This window comes from Suillus fuscotomentosus (genome assembly GCF_016647785.1).
Source record: "Suillus fuscotomentosus strain FC203 chromosome Unknown F5891scaffold_213, whole genome shotgun sequence".
Classification (NCBI taxonomy): domain Eukaryota; kingdom Fungi; phylum Basidiomycota; class Agaricomycetes; order Boletales; family Suillaceae; genus Suillus; species Suillus fuscotomentosus.
In genome coordinates, this window is record NW_024539725.1 from 1 (window position 1) to 16,891 (window position 16,891).

Here is a 16,891-nt window from a genome sequence, read left to right on the forward strand (position 1 = left end):
AACTAACCCTAACTAACCTAACTAACCCTAACTAACCCTAACTAACCCTAACTAACCCTAACTAACCCTAACTAACCCTAACTAACCCTAACTAACTAACTAACTAACTAACCTAACTAACTAACCCTAACTAACCTAACTAACCCTAACTAACTAACTAATCGATAATCAGCGAAACACAGGGCACGGGAAGAGACACGGGCCCAGGACCAGATCAACCTGGGATGAAGCCATCGTACTAGTATGTAGTTGAAAGTAAGGACGCGCGTCGCGTACACTTATCAAGTTAAAAACAACACAAACAAGTGACAAGTGATTCGAATTTCGCTGTGTTCGATTGATTGATTGACCTATGTCTGCAAAAATGTGCAAGACAATATTGACAAAATTGTGTGTTTGCTTCTTTTGATCGAGACGACGCACGTCAACTTTCTCGATAATATGCTGAATTCATGATTTGCGTAGCTTTGACAATATTTGTAAATATATCCATCGTTTTCCATCGATACGGTGAGGTCCGGTTCTTACTGGGACTCAGCAGCGGTCCGGTAATCCCGGTACAATGTATGTCTGGCATCGAGGCTAGATGCAACGTGTTCGAACCCTTGTCAGCTTGCGATGTACTTAAAGCAAGATCGAAGAAACCGCTCCAGCATTGGTCGCCGTTTCCTAGCTGCACTCCTTCGTCCTTTCATGTCAGAGCCCCCTGCTCAACTCCCTCAACTACGGTTCAACCCACCTGATGGGAACATCGCCACCCCTGTGACAGAATGGTGGTCCTTAATGGCCGATCACTGGGATGGGGGTCAAGAGAATCTTTATCTGAAATGCCCATTGCGTCGCATCGAATTTTGCAAGTGTTCGAATGGAGCACGACATGAGTTCCTCATTTTTTTTTTCGGACACTGGATAGATGGTTCCTCTGCTGAAGCTGTGATCTGCGTAGACCGCACCTTCAAGTTACGAACTCAAGACGACAATTCCTCCAAACAGTTCCCTGGACTCGTCTCACATTCATCATCTGAACCTAGCCCCGCCCTCGACTCCGTATCCATGGTTGGTTCCCCTCAGGACGCAAAGCCACGTCTCACTCAGAGTCACGGACCTTACACAACACTATGCACACTCCGATTTTCTCCATCCCCCGCACCTTCCGCGCTTGAAGTTTCTACTGTCCTGTTTCTCGTACATCAACAGGCCCCGGTGTATGATCTCATCGACAGTCAATGCTTCTGGTTTTCAGATACCGTATGGAGGAGTCTGAAAGCACTTTTCCCCATAAATCAAGAACTCTGCAATTTTAACAACCACAATTCACGTGCTCGTTATGGTGGGTTCACAGTAGGACCTTCAGACCCGAGTGTCCAGGCTGTGTGTAATGCTTACGAGTCAGAGTGGCAGAGGGTGTTGAAAAAGGTTGAGCAGGTTAAACAGTGCCATGAAGCTGAACTAGCACAGGTGAGCTATTTCTCAACAGACAGTCTTTTATTGAGGGTCGTTTTCCTTCGCAGGTTCTGCAGCGGGGCCTTGCTCAAGGTCGTGCTGAGCGACAAATGGAAATCAACCAGCTTCATGTGAAGCAACAAAGTGAAATTGACCGGCTTCGTGCGGAGCAACGCACTGAACTTGACCGGCTTCGTGCGGAGCGACAGCATGAAGTTGACCAGATGCGGCAGATGCAGGCTGAACTTGCACAATTTCGTGCAATTATGGGGGTTGCAGCTTCCGAAGGCACAAGAAACTGATATTTGGTAGTATCTTCTCGTCACCAGTCACTTTCGCACATTTCTCTTCTGCATGATGTACTTTCGCTACCAATTGTCACAACTTCCACATATACATAGACTCCCTGGGTTTATTTTACATAGTACGATAGCTGCCAATTGTGTACAACTACTGTAATATCAATACGCCCTACATTCGTCCGATGCACTACAAGCTATCTTTCTATTTAGGTGTTTGTAGGCCCGTAGACGGGCAAGATACATGGAGTACTAGATCTTCCTGCCGACAGCGTTAATGTGGCAGTCGCAGCTCCTCATATCACGTTCCATTGTTGAGTGCAACTTTGACCTACTGTAGCCTCACCCCTAGCAGAGTTCCAGCCACACCGTAGCCGAAAATGCGTGCATCCCAGTTCCCGTATTTCACCTTCCTGGAGTCAGCGAGAAACAGATGTTCGCATTACATTGATCCACGCGCTTACACAGTATAGCACACCAAGAGTACGTGAATACCTGACACTAGCCATATGGTATTAGCACGTTTCCACCCAATCATGATTCGAATATTCATATTTCGCTGTGGCTAGGAATCCCGGAACGTTCTCGGTTCCTTCAAACGACTTCAAACAAAGTCCGGGCAACCCTCACGTCATCCACAACAAAAAGACCCCAGACTCTGCTCAACATCGTGGCTTCAGCTTAATGTCGCAGCCATCATATATAATAGCTTTATCAGGATCGATTCTGTATCACGTGTTGGAGTACGAGGCCGAGAGATCCGACGCCAGGGGGAGATCAGAGTCGAGAGAGTCCGAAGGATCCGAGTGATAAGGGGAGAATGGTTCGAGCGCGCGCCAAAACGGATGAAGACGAGCGACGTATGACGTCGGCTCGCGTCCTAGTTTATTTTTCAGTCTCTCATTCATATGTTCCAGTACCTGACCAACTTACTATAAGATTACCAGCAGTACCGCATGTGCATCTCAGTTTTCGTTCGAGACAACTGAGATGTACGTGCCAAAAAGTCCCTGAAGTTTACGACGCGTCTAACGTTAGTTATAGCTTGTCTTTGTCGTTCTAGGTAGACGCACCGTTATAGAGTTTTCGTTCGAGACAACTGAGATCTTGTCTTTGTCGTTCTAGACTCCTCGTGACCCTCTCGCTCGTAACGAACGCCTTTATCACGCACCCTACTTCTACGATGTCTCGTGTGCCTGTGGAGTCTGGACTTTCTATGCCACACCGCTATTATCAGTAGCCAGGTTATTATCCTGGCGTATGGGTACGAATTTCTTGGTGCAGTTCTCTATTATGATTACCTTTCTCCACCTGATCAAGTCAGCAACTTATGGAGGCATCACCCTCAAGAGTTGACGACATTGATAGCAACTGTGCTTTCAGTCACGTGACCGCTACGTCTGTATACCCTTTTACTCTCTAGCTTTCCATTCACCATGAGATGAACATTCCCCTAGTCTTTTCACCATTTCAATCAAGGAGGCATTGAGACATCGGATGTCACGGCCTATCTCTCTCGTTGAGCTAAGTGCCGGTGTCGCTTTGGCGAAGGGCTCGATCATATTGAGACCTGAGTACTTGCGACTGACCACCCTGACACTGTTTGTCTTTGGTGTGTCAAGGCTCTTGACAGCTGGTAATTCTTCACTGAGAGCATCTTACTATTAACTGTCTTGTCTAATTTAAGCGCGGATATAGGTAAACAACTCTCCTGACACCAACCTACTTTTCATGGCCATTCAAATGCGAGGATCCGAACTTGACATCACTGGAACCGCGTTTTCCACCTTGCTCATTGAAGAACTTTCAAACCAAGGTTTTTCTGTCAGTGCGTATCTCTACTTTTTTCAGTCTTTCGTCCGTTTCTTCTAATCGAACAAACCAAGTCCAGGATAATGCTTTCGAGATTATCGACATCGGCGGAATGCTAAGTGGAGTCTCTGCTGCAGGATGCACCTATGGTCTTCCTGGGACATTTAACTTCAATGGTGCAAAATATAATGTATCTACTCGTAAGTTCGGATTCTCAGATCATTTGAAGCTGTTTTGCGATGATCTGTTGTGTTCCTAGAGGGGATTGTGCCCACCATCGAAGAGTATTCCGGCTGTTCAATTATTAGTGTATCGCAGAGGGAGCTTTGAATTAACGTACGCGACACTTAGAGTAGCAATGTGTTCACTGACAACGGCCGAGCCAACCGCACTTGGAGTGGCTTTGAGCTCGGTCAAATTACGTGTGGGGGTGGGTGTCTGTACTTAGTCACGGTGGCACTAGCCTGGGCATTACAGCCCGACATAGCATGACCGCTCATGACCGCTCATTTGGATAGCCATACTTGGGGTGGACATAAGCTCGGAGCATAGTTTGATAGAGGGCGGCGGCGTTTCTAGCCCAGTGGCACCAGCAGTACCAGCCGGCATGCCAGTTGTAGGCATACTAGGCAATGAAGTAGAAACCAACGAACTCACATGATGTGACATCCCCGACTCTACGACAGCTTCGCCATGTCCCCCTTGCCATCGTGACCAATTTTCCCACCCTTTAGGCCTCAACGTCTACCATTATGACAATCAATGTAAAGTTAGCCACAACGACGGGCAACATCGCACCCACCTGTGACGATAGTCTAAGCTGCCATTCAAGCGACAATTCCGACTCTCAATCTCCTGAATATTTCCCGAGTCGGACAGCAATGTTTGTGACTCAAATATCCTCTGCCAAAGATATCAGCCAGCTCATCAAGACCCTTGACGAACTTCGAAATGATACAATTCAGAAGTACTCTGATCATCGTCGCTGCTACTTTTTGTTTTCTAATTACTTCCTCGTGTCGCTAAGGTCGCCCTCAAGAACCTCGAGGATCTCGCGCCCTTCTCTGGCTGTGCCCATGTCCTGACAATGGCGACATGGTGTGTTGTTCACTTAGGGCTCCTCTGGGTATTTTCCAGCGTTTCTGAATCACCCATCTATTCAAGGCTGTAACGGCAGCTACCAACTCTCAACCATACTATAGGATTAGGAAAGAAGAAGAGACATAACGAGTTGAGAATAGCACGGCAAGGGGGTTTACACATCACAGGTCCATATAATACTGGATATCCAAAATACTAGACAGTGTCTTATCCACCAGTCACTGAAGATCAGCACCACGACTCGCCCACTCACTAAGAAACGTACCCCTTCTCATTCCTCGTGTTCATGTTCATTTTGTGCTTTTTCATCTGCCTATACAGCTGACTCTGCAGCACGTTCATGCGGACAACTTTCAAATACTCAAACCCACGCACCGATGATGATGTGCACCCATTTGAGCTTGCTGAGAATGTCAGTCCTTGATGATGTACTCATATGTGATGAGCAGAACTTGGAACTGACCCATCTGCAGTTCGCCTTGGAGGTCGCGACGTTGTGCGGGGTTGCCCTTTCATCTTCACTGTCGGCGCCCACTTTGCAAATTCGCCGAACCAGCTCGTCATCGTTGACAGTGGCAGGATGATAAGATAAGGCCCGGGTTGTCTCTTGACTTTGATGAGGAATGTGAGCAGCGAGATTTGAAAATATTGTTTTTCCGAGACCCTATGCTCGAATGAGATAAGATATATAGAGAATGCGAAAGCCCGTGCTCACCATCTCATCTGCAAGGATACCTTGTTGTTGTAACGACTGACCATCGACTGCAGGCCCTTCAGTTGATGACCTTGAGCTGGCTACCGATAAGAATACCAGGCTGCTTCGAGACCTCCGAAATGCGATGTGCAACAGCATAATAGTCCACCCTGCCCTTGTCGTCCTGAGCATCTGCACTGACCTGGGTGCTAACCCTAACAGCAATGAAGCTGCGAATGAAACATGAGGATCATGAGACACTTTAAAAAGACGAGTTGAAACCGGACATTTGCCCAGCTCCACTTTCTTAACTTACAGTGCGTTGGTGATTGGATGCTGAAGCACTGATTGATCTGAATGGTATTTCTCGTCAGCGATAGTCTAGGTTCTTGATTCTGCCAGGCGAATGGCCACTCACTTACCTGCGATTTAAATACCACAAAGTTCTCCTGCAAATTCTCAGAACAGAGCGGCAGGACAACTCCGCTATACAAACTAAGCCATCCGAAACACTGTCAGCAGACATGCTTATAAGTCAGGTGCCGTGCAGCGATCAAATATCTGAAGGGGACAGTGAGACCGCGCAAACACATAGCCAGGCCCGCTCACCTTCGATAGTAAGTTGGAATAGCACCAAGACTTGCACGCTAATCAGAGTGGAGGTAGAGCAGCCGCAACACGAATTGGATATGCCGGTTTTCGCGGCCATTGGCACTGGTGGTTATCTCCCTCCCGTCCAGGTGTTGCTAGCACGGTTTCCCACTGGCGACTCTGAGTCATGGTTATGGCAAAGAGCGCAGAGAGCGCATGGAACGTGTATCTGTGCAGCGAGCACTTAATGAGGAATGTCACAGATGACAAGGTATCCGTGAAAAGGGTCAGGAGAGGAGCAAGAAGTGTATCATAAGTCGATGCAATGAGGGTGTTGCTAGACAGAGGTGCGAGTTCGGCGAGGGGGGCATATTTGACCTGTGTATCTGTGGTCTGCTGAGAATTTGCATTGCGATTCGTTTGGGCGAGAAAGAACCCGGGACGAGATAGACATACTTTGGATGCGCGTAATAACACTCGGCGGAAATTGTGCATATGGATGCATCTATACAACAGTATCAATTAGGTTCCGATCGAGAAGAAGAGCTCTAACCTTGCTTTGTTGTGAGAAAGGCGGACCATTTCATCGCTATGTTGACACCCTTGGGCAGGCTGGTCTTAAAACCTCGATCACTTGTTTTGCCGATGGTGCTTCCCGCAACCTCAGTCGGCCAACGATCTTCTTGTCGACAGAAGGACGGACTTTCTCATGAAGGGAGTGAAATGAGAATGATACACACGGATGTCCTTCGTGTACCGAATCCCTTGATCAGATATGAATGGGAATTGATCTGTTGTCGAGCAAGCGTAGAATGTATCCTTGATAAGTCGGGACGCCGGGCCCACACACTACCGCCACTGCAGGACAACCTCGAGATGTTCGTTAAAATGCGATAGTAAGTATGTGAGGGTACTGGGAAATCCTGGATTGTTAAGAATAAGTAAACTCTCGCCCTCAGACTTTCCTGACGTTATCAGGAATGGTTGCAAAGACTAAGCTAGCTCTGCTTCCAAGTCAGTGAGCCTCTCATCGAAAACTGCTGCTGTCGTGCTTGGCAGGGTGAGGTCGAAGCTTGACGCAGTGAGACAACATTTGACACTGCATCTGAAAACCAACATAGATGAACGAATTAGAGGTAATGCAACAATATAGGACTCGGACTGACGCGCAAGATGCATACTAGTAGTGAATGCAGAGGGCAAGCACTGTAAATTTGGTGAGAAGTGAATACAGCACTATAGAGCCTGTACGCAGGCAGACACTCATATGTTGATCATTAACGATGATTCAAAGTGTTTGGAATGCGATATGAAGTTGTGTAAACATGCCAATTTGTACAGTAACATAGGAATTTGTTACAGTGCCGCGTCACATATGCCGCGTCAGTGCCGCGTCACAGGCGCGTCACGACCGCGGCAGGCGCGGCAGGGCCGCGTCAATTTCACCTGGCCCGTAAGTTCTGACATATTACACTGGCTGACTTGATGCGATCACGGACTCGACACGGTTCCATGCGTTCATCCATCTGCGAGCACCGAGTCTACGACTCTACGTATCGTCCGATCCACAACTTGCGTCCTTATGATCACTTCGTAAGCCAAGCAGTCAGCATCATCCGTTATCAGCGCTTCCACCTCATATGCGTGAAGACTGGCCTCGATATTTGTGACCATGTAACTATAAATACAGGGTCAGTCTCGCTGTCTTCATACAGCTAATCCACCAACCATGTACATCCCTCCATTCGATACCACCTCGTACTCCACCACCACCCAATCACCCAATCCATCCTGGACATATGGCCAGAGAGTCGACGCCACTCCTGCCGGAAAAGACTGGCTTGCAGGCGAATCTGCAGGCTGGGAAGTCTACAGCACGACAGAAATGGGCAGACACGACCGCGAACCTGAAGGACGGCCAAGGATTCGCCGTGAACATCATCAGCGAGGCATTCGTCGAGAATGCAAATTCGACTGCCGTAGACGCTCCTCCCGAGTTCGACGAGTGGGCTCTCAGCGGTCTGACAAAGGAGAAATGTGTACGTGTGGACCTTCATCGTTCGATATAAGACCTAACAATTACGCGTTCAGGTGCAAATAAGAGCCAAGCGCGTCAAGGAAAGCGCTTTTAGCATGGAATGCGAGGTAATTTCATCTCAGGCCGAGCCCGCTCGTTCGCTGACATCCTCGCCTCTCAATAGCTCTACGAATCGATAGATATCACGCATCCAGTCACAGGCGAGCATAACATCACGCTCATCCTCGCGCACGTCAAGTACTTCCACGTGCGCAAAGACATGCTCACAAGCAGAGGTGCCGTCGACCTCACAAAATTCAAGCCTGTCGCGCGTGTGGGCGATATTTCATATGCCCGGGCCGGAGATACATACAGGATCCCTGTGCCTTCATGGGCGATGGAGGGAAAGATACAGGAAGCATTGAAGACTCACTCTCGCATCACCATAAAATAGAACGAGGGTGGCTTACCATTTCTGGGGAACATATACCATAGATCATATAGATATCAGCATCCAGGCGGATAGAGTCCGTCGCTATCTCTTATCCCTAAGATAGAGCTTTATAATTGACTAGCAAGCCGTACTTTTCCAAGCGCACATGTTGACTCGAATGCAGACAGACGATATCGTCCTCTCCAACCACCTCGAGAGCAGATGGTGCCTCTGCATGTCAAATTTTGAAATCTTGTATGTGCGAGGGTCATTTGCAGGGTATGTATGATATATGAGACTATGATAATGTGATCGTCGACGTGTTCTAAAAAAACCATTCAGCTACAAAATGTCTAGGGTCCCGATGTTCATAATGTTAATCGAAGCCGGGTGTTTCACCTGCGCAATGATATATTGGTCCGACGCGACCCTCTTGTATTCTCCAACGCGTTGTTGCGCTACCAAAAGTGCGCTGAAAGCCTACCCAAGGTGAACCATCAAACGCAATGATCGTGAGTGAACATCCGAGTCAACTGACAACTCCTCTTCTCCAGGTGAGTTGCTGGACGACTTGTTAGTGTCGTCTAATCCAGACTCGGACTCGGACCAATCCCCTACGCTCTCCCCTTCGTCTGCAGAGGCGAGCTGCTCTGAAAAATCAGGCAGCCCAAGGAGACGACGGTCCCATGGACGGACAAGAAAGGATGTCTGCTGAGTGAGCCTTGTGCGCGAGAATTGAATTAGGGTCTCGTCCGTGGTGATCAGCAAGTCTTGAAGCCCATCTGCTTTCATTCCATACGTGGAATGAGCAGCGATACCCCGCGTTTGACTTCTGTGACACGGAATGCGATGCAAGGCAGACGGAGTCTGCAGTTGGTGAAGACGGGAACATGAATGTTCCCGAGCATGTTATACAACTTGGAAGCTGAATCCACAGGCACAATGGTTCGCAACGAAGAAACCGCTGTCTGGATCTCATCTTCAGACAATGATGGTAGGGAGTATGGCGGGGTTGCATATGGGATGATGTCGGCTGGAAGGCAACTATTGAACTCGGACGATTATCCGACCCAGTCCAGGGAAGTAATGTCGCCCGATCTAGCCACGATCTCCTGCAGGAGCCGGCCGAGCGCATTTTGGTTCTTCTCGCCATATATTACAGGCAGGTGGACGCCGAAGATACCAAACAACGAGTACGCGATGTCTTCCTGCATCGTGGTGACACGTTTTAATGCCCATCGCAGCTTCTCTCGAGCATCTCTCATCCCTGGACGGAAGGAGATCAGGGCCTGTGCATCTATTCGCGTCGCATACTCCAACTCCTTATGATTGCTTGGGACTCTTTGTGGTTGGGAGAGCGATCATTTGTATATAATGACCAGTCCTTCTGATAAAATATAACGACTTTCGGAGCGACGAATTCTTGAAAGGTCCATCCCCGTTCGTTCCAAACACTACTCGCCAGTGCGCCGGACGGGGATGAAGGAGGAACATCGGATAGGTAGACTATGGTGAGCGCTGAGTGACGGTACCAGACGAACATGGAATTGACCGATTCTTGAAGCTCGACGTTGTTGCTCTTGTCGATGCAGCATGTATCCATCCACGCCCAGAAATACCCCGCATCACGAGCGATTTTGCAGAACGACTGCAGTTTTGCGGTGCCATTAAGTCCATCCAGCTCGTACACGGCTTTGTCCTGGATGCGGTGCAGCGACGCCTCCGTCTCTTCCCACCTGTGTGATAGCAAAACGCAACGGAATTGCATCGCCACCACCTCCTTGATGCGTTCCATTTCGAGATTCGAACGCTTCGTTATGGATGACAAAAGCTCCTTGTATTCTGGACTTGTTTTGAAGAAGTTCAGCTGTGCTGCTCGGTCGCACAAAAGACCCCGTAGAAGTGTTGAGCAGACGAAGGGGGGCGTTGCTGAGTTCAATCCAAACCGCTCTTCGAATAGCATCTTCTGCTTCCGATGGACAGACGTACTGCTGACGCAGATCTGCAGAATAAGATAGGCATTTAAAGACGAGGTAGTAATGTTCCATGGCTTACCTCGTATCTGAGCTTCGGGAGCTTCGTCCAACTTGGACAACATGATTGTGAAGGCCTCGATGGCTTCTTCGTAACGTTGCGCGCCACGCAGCGCTGAGTGTGACAACTGGTACCCAACATGAGACGAAGGATTGAGTTCGGTGACCTATGCATCGCCGAAGTCAACATGGGCTACGAAAACGTGGATGCCATCGCACCTTTCGCGCGTCGAGGAGTGCATCCTCCCATAGCATTTTACTCAACTTTGCCTGGCTGCGATTTCCAAAGACAACATCGGATGCATAATCCAGGTCGATCGCCATCGAGTATAGATCAATAGCTTTGTCGTAATCGCTTGCAGCGAAGGCGGCATCTCCGTTGGCAGAGCAGAGTGCGTTGTATTGCTGTTTGAAATCTGAGAGGAATACAGGTGAGAATTGTAGCCTGCGCAACATTACTGGCTCTAGACTCGCCGTTGGACCAATCAAGGCAGTCGGCTTTGGTGATTTCGTCCCTCGAAATCATCATGTGTTAGTATGATTTCACGGCTTCTTGGAGTTTACCCGTCCGAAGGAGTGCATCACAGCGTTTATGGCGTGCCTTTCGCCACAACGACTTAAGGTCCCAGCCAAAGAGCTGGACAAGAGATTCAGTTATGAAACGTTATACATGCATCATCTTGACGTACCACCACCAAATCTTCATATACTTCATGAATGTTCGATTTCGATGATGAATCGCTAGAGTCGATACCGGCAGTGAAATGGTCGGTGGCTTCGTCGTAACGTGCACCATCCAAGGCTTTCATTCCGAGTTGAACGTGTAGATATGCCTAATGTACGAGTTGTAAAGATGAGTGTTGAAACGTTGATGACCAAGCATGGATGACACTTACTTGCACGATGCTAGATGCGAGAGTGTCGGCATTCGGACAACCGGCAGCGAGCTCCTTGAGGAGCATGCTTGCCTCGTCATGTTGATCTGCATTGAAGAACGCGATGGCCTGAAATACGCGATGAGGGGAAGAGTATGCGAGGCAAATGTAACATACCATACCTTGATCAATAGCAGAAAATGAACGATTTCTGAATCCTGGTCCGTGTACATGGATGCAACATCAAAAGCTGCCCTCGCATCCAGGACGCGACCTTTTCCACAGAGAGCAATACCCTTGGAGATATAGCCCGTCAATGAGGGCTGAACCCCGATGGACTATGTCACCGTCGAGTTAGTATATAAGGCGGTGATGATGCTCACCTTGATTGCATCCAGAAGGGCGCAGTCCCAGTCGTATTTTCGCGCCATGACGAATGGCCGATGGGCGTAGGAAGTATGGTTGTTCGGACTGGTGTTGATATCTTGAGTGAGTAGTCCTTCGGCGGTAGATAAGTCTCCATTTACACATGCAATACGGGAGGTCGTGATGGCTAGGATCTGCACGAAACATGCTCTAATTGTGGTAAATATTAGTCAAGAACGGAACATGCCTTTGAGCGATGGACGTAGGGAATATGGTTATTCGCGTCGGTATTGATATCTTGCGTGAGTAGTTCTTCGTCAGTAGATAAGTCTCCATCTATGTATGCATCGAGGACGGTTGTGGTGGCAATAGTCTGCAAGAAGCATGCTCGATTTGTGGTATATGAGTCAGAGATGGAAACATACCTTTGGATGTATACCCTGAGGTACTGTCCACTCTGGGATCATCTTATCGCTACCTCCACTGAAGATGTGATTGCCGTCCATGGAGAAAGTGACGCATGAATTAGTGAGTGAGTGCTTGAAGACGGCAATGGTTTGTCGGTCGGAGAGCTGCCAGAGACGGGTGTGGCTGTCACTAGATGTAGATGCAACGAGTGTGCCAGCAGGATGAATGGCAATGGCATTGATGTGGTCAGTGTGGCCCGTCCAAGGATCACCGACCTGCTTCCAGGTTGTTGCATCCCATTCGCGTATATGTAGTAGGATCTACCCTATTGCCGCCTGTGAGAAGGCGTGTGCCGCATCGGGCGTCCACGCGAGTGACAAGTTGGATGATTTGTGAGCCTTGAAGGCTTGAAGCTGAAGCTTGAATGACGTGACGCGTTTCCTGGTGCCTGAATTGTAATTTTTTTTCGTTTGCCGCGATGACAAGAAGTTCTCCAGATTTGAGTTCGACTCTACCACTCTCTACCATTCCGCCAGTTATTTCAATATCCGTCATGTTTTATCATTGTTTTCACAGTGGCCACCCCGGCCATCAGAGAACCTGTGAGAAGAAGATATCGTCATATATCGTTATATATCGTAATATATAGGAAAGGTTTTCGTCACATTGTAATATAAAGTGATATAAAGCAATATATGACCATGTAAAAGCACCATAATCAGCATAATCCCCAGCAAGAACTCACCGGTTTACTGATGGCCCTGGCCACCCATGCGTATGCGGCTTTTTAGAGGTTCCCACGGTCTTTCAGACTGAGTTTCTTGGTAATATTACGTACAGGCAATTATTAATGTTTATGGTAACTTGATTTTCGCAAGCAACCTGACTTCGTGAGGAACCGAACTAAAAGTAGTGATCGCAAAGACATCGAGGCGCATTCCAGGGAATAGATTGTGACAGCTGAATACGGGCTCTGTGATGAATATCGAAGCTCTATTACAGCATGCATTTGCTGATGTGGTACCTAAAATCGCACGAGCTTCTTTCAATCAACTGTTACAAACTTCTTCCCTACACCATCGTCCTGTAGCTGCACCTTCACGCGCTCGTTGGCTGTGATCTCAATATCGTTGAAACCTTGGAGTCTCAGACTCCCGACAGCGGGTGCCACGTGTGGAGGAACGATACACGCGGGAGGTTTTACGACACGCTAGAACAAAGGTACGAGTCTCAGTATTCGTTTCGAATCTCTATTAACAATTGTTTGTACCTAGAACAAAGGTACGACTAGATGTACGTCAGCGCTTGCGCTCGAACGTTACAGTGGGACTTGTACTTACGTCTCAGTATTCGTTTCGAATCTGAGACGTTTCGACGAAAACAGCGTCCTCTTATACGGTGAGTCTGCCAGCAATAGCTTTGATGAAAAATATATACTTAAAGAACGAAAAGATTGCCGACGTTGACACGTCGTCGACGTTCTCCGTTTGGAGACGCTCGCACTCGATGTGCTCTATTCTTCGGCCGTATCGTCCTTTCCTTTCTCAGCTCTCTCTCTCTCGGCCTTACTTCCCTCGGACACATCGGCTCTCAACACTCCCCCTCGAGCGTTATCCAAACACATCAATGTCCTCAACCTCTGGAGTCGGGGACGTGCCAATGGCTTCGTGAACGCGTCCGCGACATTGTCGTCACTGGGGCAGTAGATTATCTTGAAGGTACCGTCCTTCACGTGGCCGCGTACGAAGTGGTATCGCAGGTCTATGTGCTTGGTGCGCGATTGGAATTTTCCCGTCGAGACTAACGCTATAGCAGCTTGGTTGTCGCAGAAGATGGGTGTGGGGAGGTCTTGGACGTCGTAGAGCTCGCGGATGAGGAGTTGCAGGTAAAGTACTTCCCTTGCCACGCTGGTCAACGCTATGTACTCAGCTTCAGCTGTTGACAGGGCTATGATAGGCTGTTTGCGCGCGCTCCACGAAACGGGGCCTCCATGGAGCAGTACGATGTACCCGCTCATGGAGTGCCTATGTGGCTGCGATGCCCAATCGGCATCGACAAACGCCTCAATTCCTCCCTCGCTGGATCCCAACGTCAGCTCATAGTCTGCGGTGCCTTTCAGGTACCGCAGGGCGCGTTTGGTGGCCTCCCAATGGGGTCTCCCCGGATTCCTCATAAATTGCGACAGTGTTGCCACCGCAAAAGCGATATCTGGCCGGGTACTCGTAGCTGCGTACATTAACGAACCGATCGCGCGTTGATATGGTACGTCTCGCATAGCTTGGAGTTCAGCGTGTGTTGCAGGGGACTGATCTATGGAAAGGACAGTACCTGGTTCCATGGGCGTGTGCAGGACCTTCGCGTCCTCCAGGTGGAACCTTTCGAGGATCGTCTCGACGTATGCCTTCTGTGAAAGTGTCAAGGTGCGTGCTACGCGGTCCCTCGTCACCTTCAGCCCCAATAACCAGCTCAACTCCCCTAGGTCGCTAATCTCGAAGTGCGCGCGCAGCTCGGACTTAAACCGATGGATATGGGATATATGGTTGGCGGTGACGGCCATGTCGTCGACAGAGACGGTGATGACGACGTGTTCGCGCGAGGTGCGTTTGTAGAAAACGGCTTGATCTACTTTTGACCTGCTGAAGCCCATTTCATTGAAGGCTCCAGCTAGCTCCTGCGCCCACTCATATCCTGCTTGTTTGAGTCCAGGTAAGCTTCTTTTCAGCTTCAGTACCTTCCCTTCCTGACCATCCTTCAAGTATCCAGGGGGCGCTCGCATATATATGTCCTCCTGCAGACTCGCATATAGGTACGCACTTTTAATATCGACTTGGTGTATTTCCCAGTCGTGCTGAGCAGCCATCGTTAGGACTGCACGTATTGTGCTCATATTGGCCGTGGGGGCGAAGGTTTCGAAGAAATCGACCCCGTACTTCTGGCGCTGCCCATTTGCAACTAGGCGCGCGCGAAGCTTCAGCTTCTCGCCGTCCGGCCCGCGCTTTGTGGCCAGGACGTAATGGCATGGGATAAGGTTTACGCCTCGAGGTGCGTCTACGATTTCCCACGTACCTAGCTTCTCGAGTTGACTGACTTCGTAATTGATGGCTTCTTGCCACTCTGCAGCGTCTGGGCCCTTCAAGGCTTGTTGGAGGGTCGGTTCTGGTTGGACGGCGGCCAATGCTAGGTGAATATGCGCCTCTTCATCCAAGAGGTCGAGTTCTGACGCTTCCAACAGGCTTTCCATGGTTAGGGCTGCCGTTTGGCCCTCATTCAGCGCCGCATAGTACCCTGGGGGTGGTCTTACCCTCGTCGACCTCGCTTCAGGAGTAGATGGTTGAGGTTGCTGGGCAGTAGACGGTTGAGGTTGCTGAGGAGTAGATGGTTGAGGTTGCTTAGGAGTAGAAGGTTGAGGTTGCTGAGGAGTAGATGGTTGGGGTTGCTTAGGAGTAGAAGGTTGAGGTTGCTGTGGCATGGTGATGGGCTGGACGCTACTAGGTGAGTTATTATTACCGTTGCCGCTGTTATGTTCGTTGACTACAGCAGACTCCCCCTCGTCCGGCATACCATCGGCTGCCAGGATCGGCGTGAAGGTCACATTCCTCTCCACCGAGACACGCCGTCTGCCGGGCCAATACACCCGGTATCCTTTACTTTCAGCGTCTACCCCCACAAAAACTGCCTCCTCCGCCCTCGCCTCCAGCTTACCAGCCTCCAGCATATGGACGAAGACCCTGGCCCCAAATTCATGGGCCTGCGACAAGTCCGGCTTGGACTTGCGCACCAACTCGTAGGGCGTGCTACCTGGGATCGCCCTTGAAGGTAGGCGATTCTTGAGCCAAGTGGCGTAACTAACGGCCTCGGCCCACAGGTACTTTGGCATATCTCTGCCTAGGAGCATTGCTCTCGCATGCTCGACGAGTGTCCGGTTGAGTCGTTCGGCGACACCATTCTGTTGGGGTGAGTCGTGCACTGTTAGCTGCCGCTCTATACCTTGCTGACGCAAGTATTGATCGAACTCGGCGCTCAGATACTCTCCTCCTCTGTCCGAACGGATTTTGCGCACGCGCACACCTGGTGATTGACGGGCCACCCATGCCTCATAGGACTTGAACGCGGTAAGTGCGTCACTCTTTTGTTTGAGGAACTCGAGTCGCGTCTGCCGGCTAAAGTCGTCCGTGAAACTGACATAATATTTACAGCCTCCCAAACTCGTCGTCTGCGCCGGTCCCCAGAGGTCCGTATGGACTAGTTCTCCGTATGTAAGTGCGCGCATCTTCGTTTCTCTTGGGAAGGACTGCTGAGCTGACTTAGCTTTCACGCAGACTTCACAGAACTGGATGGCGGGCGCCGGATCTATGTCTATGCCCAGGATTAGGCCCTTCTTGACTGCGTCAAGAAGGGCCGCATGTGATACGTGCCCTAGGGCACGATGGACATCATTGATGGTAAGCTTTGTCCTGGCGACGTTGGCACGATGCTTACGGTCGGACGTTACAGCGTAAAGTCCCTGGACTTGGGGTATTTCTGCGATCGTCCTTCGTTCGGGGGGAGCAGACAGTATCCTGCACATTCCTCCTTCGAACAGCACGGCCAAACCGGCGGAGGCGATCTTATTGGTGGAGATAAGGGTAAATGCCATGGAGGGGGCATATAGGACGTCTTTTAGCGTCACGGTCGTTCGTTTCGAGCCCAACGGTAAGTCCATCCTCACGTCTCCTCGTCCTGTCGCATTGACAGTAGCTCCATTCGCAGTGTATATCTTCTGCGGGGCGATCTCAACGAAGGATACAAATTTTGCCCTATCCGGGCAGAAATGAGAGGT

At 49.6% G+C, this 16,891-nt stretch overlaps 6 protein-coding genes across 6 annotated transcripts; 3 read left to right on the top strand and 3 right to left on the bottom strand.

The window, feature by feature from the left end:
• Positions 1-783: 783 nt before the first annotated feature.
• On the top strand, positions 784-1,745 carry F5891DRAFT_967222 (uncharacterized protein; the record flags this gene model as incomplete). Its single annotated transcript, XM_041376259.1, has 2 exons — positions 784-1,458; positions 1,512-1,745. The coding sequence occupies 2 exons, from the start codon at positions 784-786 to the stop codon at positions 1,743-1,745; spliced, it is 909 nt and encodes a 302-aa protein (XP_041216826.1).
• Positions 1,746-3,473: 1,728 nt separating this feature from the next.
• Positions 3,474-3,884, top strand: F5891DRAFT_1199973 (uncharacterized protein; the record flags this gene model as incomplete). Its single annotated transcript, XM_041368800.1, has 3 exons — positions 3,474-3,570; positions 3,629-3,754; positions 3,814-3,884. The coding sequence occupies 3 exons, from the start codon at positions 3,474-3,476 to the stop codon at positions 3,882-3,884; spliced, it is 294 nt and encodes a 97-aa protein (XP_041216827.1).
• Positions 3,885-4,803: 919 nt separating this feature from the next.
• Positions 4,804-5,781, bottom strand: F5891DRAFT_246101 (uncharacterized protein). Its single transcript, XM_041371061.1, has 5 exons — positions 5,772-5,781; positions 5,371-5,702; positions 5,119-5,319; positions 5,031-5,055; positions 4,804-4,982 (listed from the first exon to the last, which is right to left on the bottom strand). Exons 2-5 carry the CDS (start codon positions 5,539-5,541, stop codon positions 4,969-4,971), a joined length of 411 nt encoding a protein of 136 aa, XP_041216828.1. The 5' UTR covers positions 5,542-5,702; positions 5,772-5,781; the 3' UTR covers positions 4,804-4,968.
• A 43-nt stretch (positions 5,782-5,824) lies between these two features.
• Positions 5,825-6,744, bottom strand: F5891DRAFT_246095 (uncharacterized protein). Its single transcript, XM_041371060.1, has 4 exons — positions 6,494-6,744; positions 6,397-6,445; positions 5,959-6,333; positions 5,825-5,910 (listed from the first exon to the last, which is right to left on the bottom strand). The coding sequence occupies exons 1-3, from the start codon at positions 6,520-6,522 to the stop codon at positions 6,001-6,003; spliced, it is 411 nt and encodes a 136-aa protein (XP_041216829.1). The 5' UTR covers positions 6,523-6,744; the 3' UTR covers positions 5,825-5,910; positions 5,959-6,000.
• Positions 6,745-7,739: 995 nt separating this feature from the next.
• On the top strand, positions 7,740-8,411 carry F5891DRAFT_967225 (uncharacterized protein; the record flags this gene model as incomplete). Its single annotated transcript, XM_041376260.1, has 3 exons — positions 7,740-7,979; positions 8,032-8,085; positions 8,142-8,411. The coding sequence occupies 3 exons, from the start codon at positions 7,740-7,742 to the stop codon at positions 8,409-8,411; spliced, it is 564 nt and encodes a 187-aa protein (XP_041216830.1).
• A 306-nt stretch (positions 8,412-8,717) lies between these two features.
• On the bottom strand, positions 8,718-9,235 carry F5891DRAFT_1078836 (uncharacterized protein). The gene is made up of 2 exons (XM_041363413.1): positions 8,913-9,235; positions 8,718-8,870 (listed from the first exon to the last, which is right to left on the bottom strand). The coding sequence occupies exons 1-2, from the start codon at positions 9,180-9,182 to the stop codon at positions 8,733-8,735; spliced, it is 408 nt and encodes a 135-aa protein (XP_041216831.1). The 5' UTR covers positions 9,183-9,235; the 3' UTR covers positions 8,718-8,732.
• Between the last annotated feature and the right edge of the window lie 7,656 nt (positions 9,236-16,891).

What these genes read in the sequence shown, in the direction of transcription:
- F5891DRAFT_246101 (XM_041371061.1), bottom strand. Translation starts at nt 5,541, where the DNA reads ATGCTCAGGACGACAAGGGCAGGGTGGACTATTATGCTGTTGCACATC. An exon ending in GTATCCTTGCAGATGAGATG is followed by an intron (nt 5,320 to 5,370) that starts GTGAGCACGGGC and finishes ATTCGAGCATAG; the next exon opens with GGTCTCGGAAAAACAATATT. An exon ending in CCAAGGCGAACTGCAGATGG is followed by an intron (nt 5,056 to 5,118) that starts GTCAGTTCCAAG and finishes ATTCTCAGCAAG; the next exon opens with CTCAAATGGGTGCACATCAT.
- F5891DRAFT_246095 (XM_041371060.1), bottom strand. Translation starts at nt 6,522, where the DNA reads ATGGTCCGCCTTTCTCACAACAAAGCAAG. An exon ending in CTTTCTCACAACAAAGCAAG is followed by an intron (nt 6,446 to 6,493) that starts GTTAGAGCTCTT and finishes ACTGTTGTATAG; the next exon opens with ATGCATCCATATGCACAATT. An exon ending in TGTTATTACGCGCATCCAAA is followed by an intron (nt 6,334 to 6,396) that starts GTATGTCTATCT and finishes AATTCTCAGCAG; the next exon opens with ACCACAGATACACAGGTCAA.
- F5891DRAFT_1078836 (XM_041363413.1), bottom strand. Translation starts at nt 9,182, where the DNA reads ATGAAAGCAGATGGGCTTCAAGACTTGCTGATCACCACGGACGAGACC. An exon ending in AGTTGTCAGTTGACTCGGAT is followed by an intron (nt 8,871 to 8,912) that starts GTTCACTCACGA and finishes CACCTTGGGTAG; the next exon opens with GCTTTCAGCGCACTTTTGGT.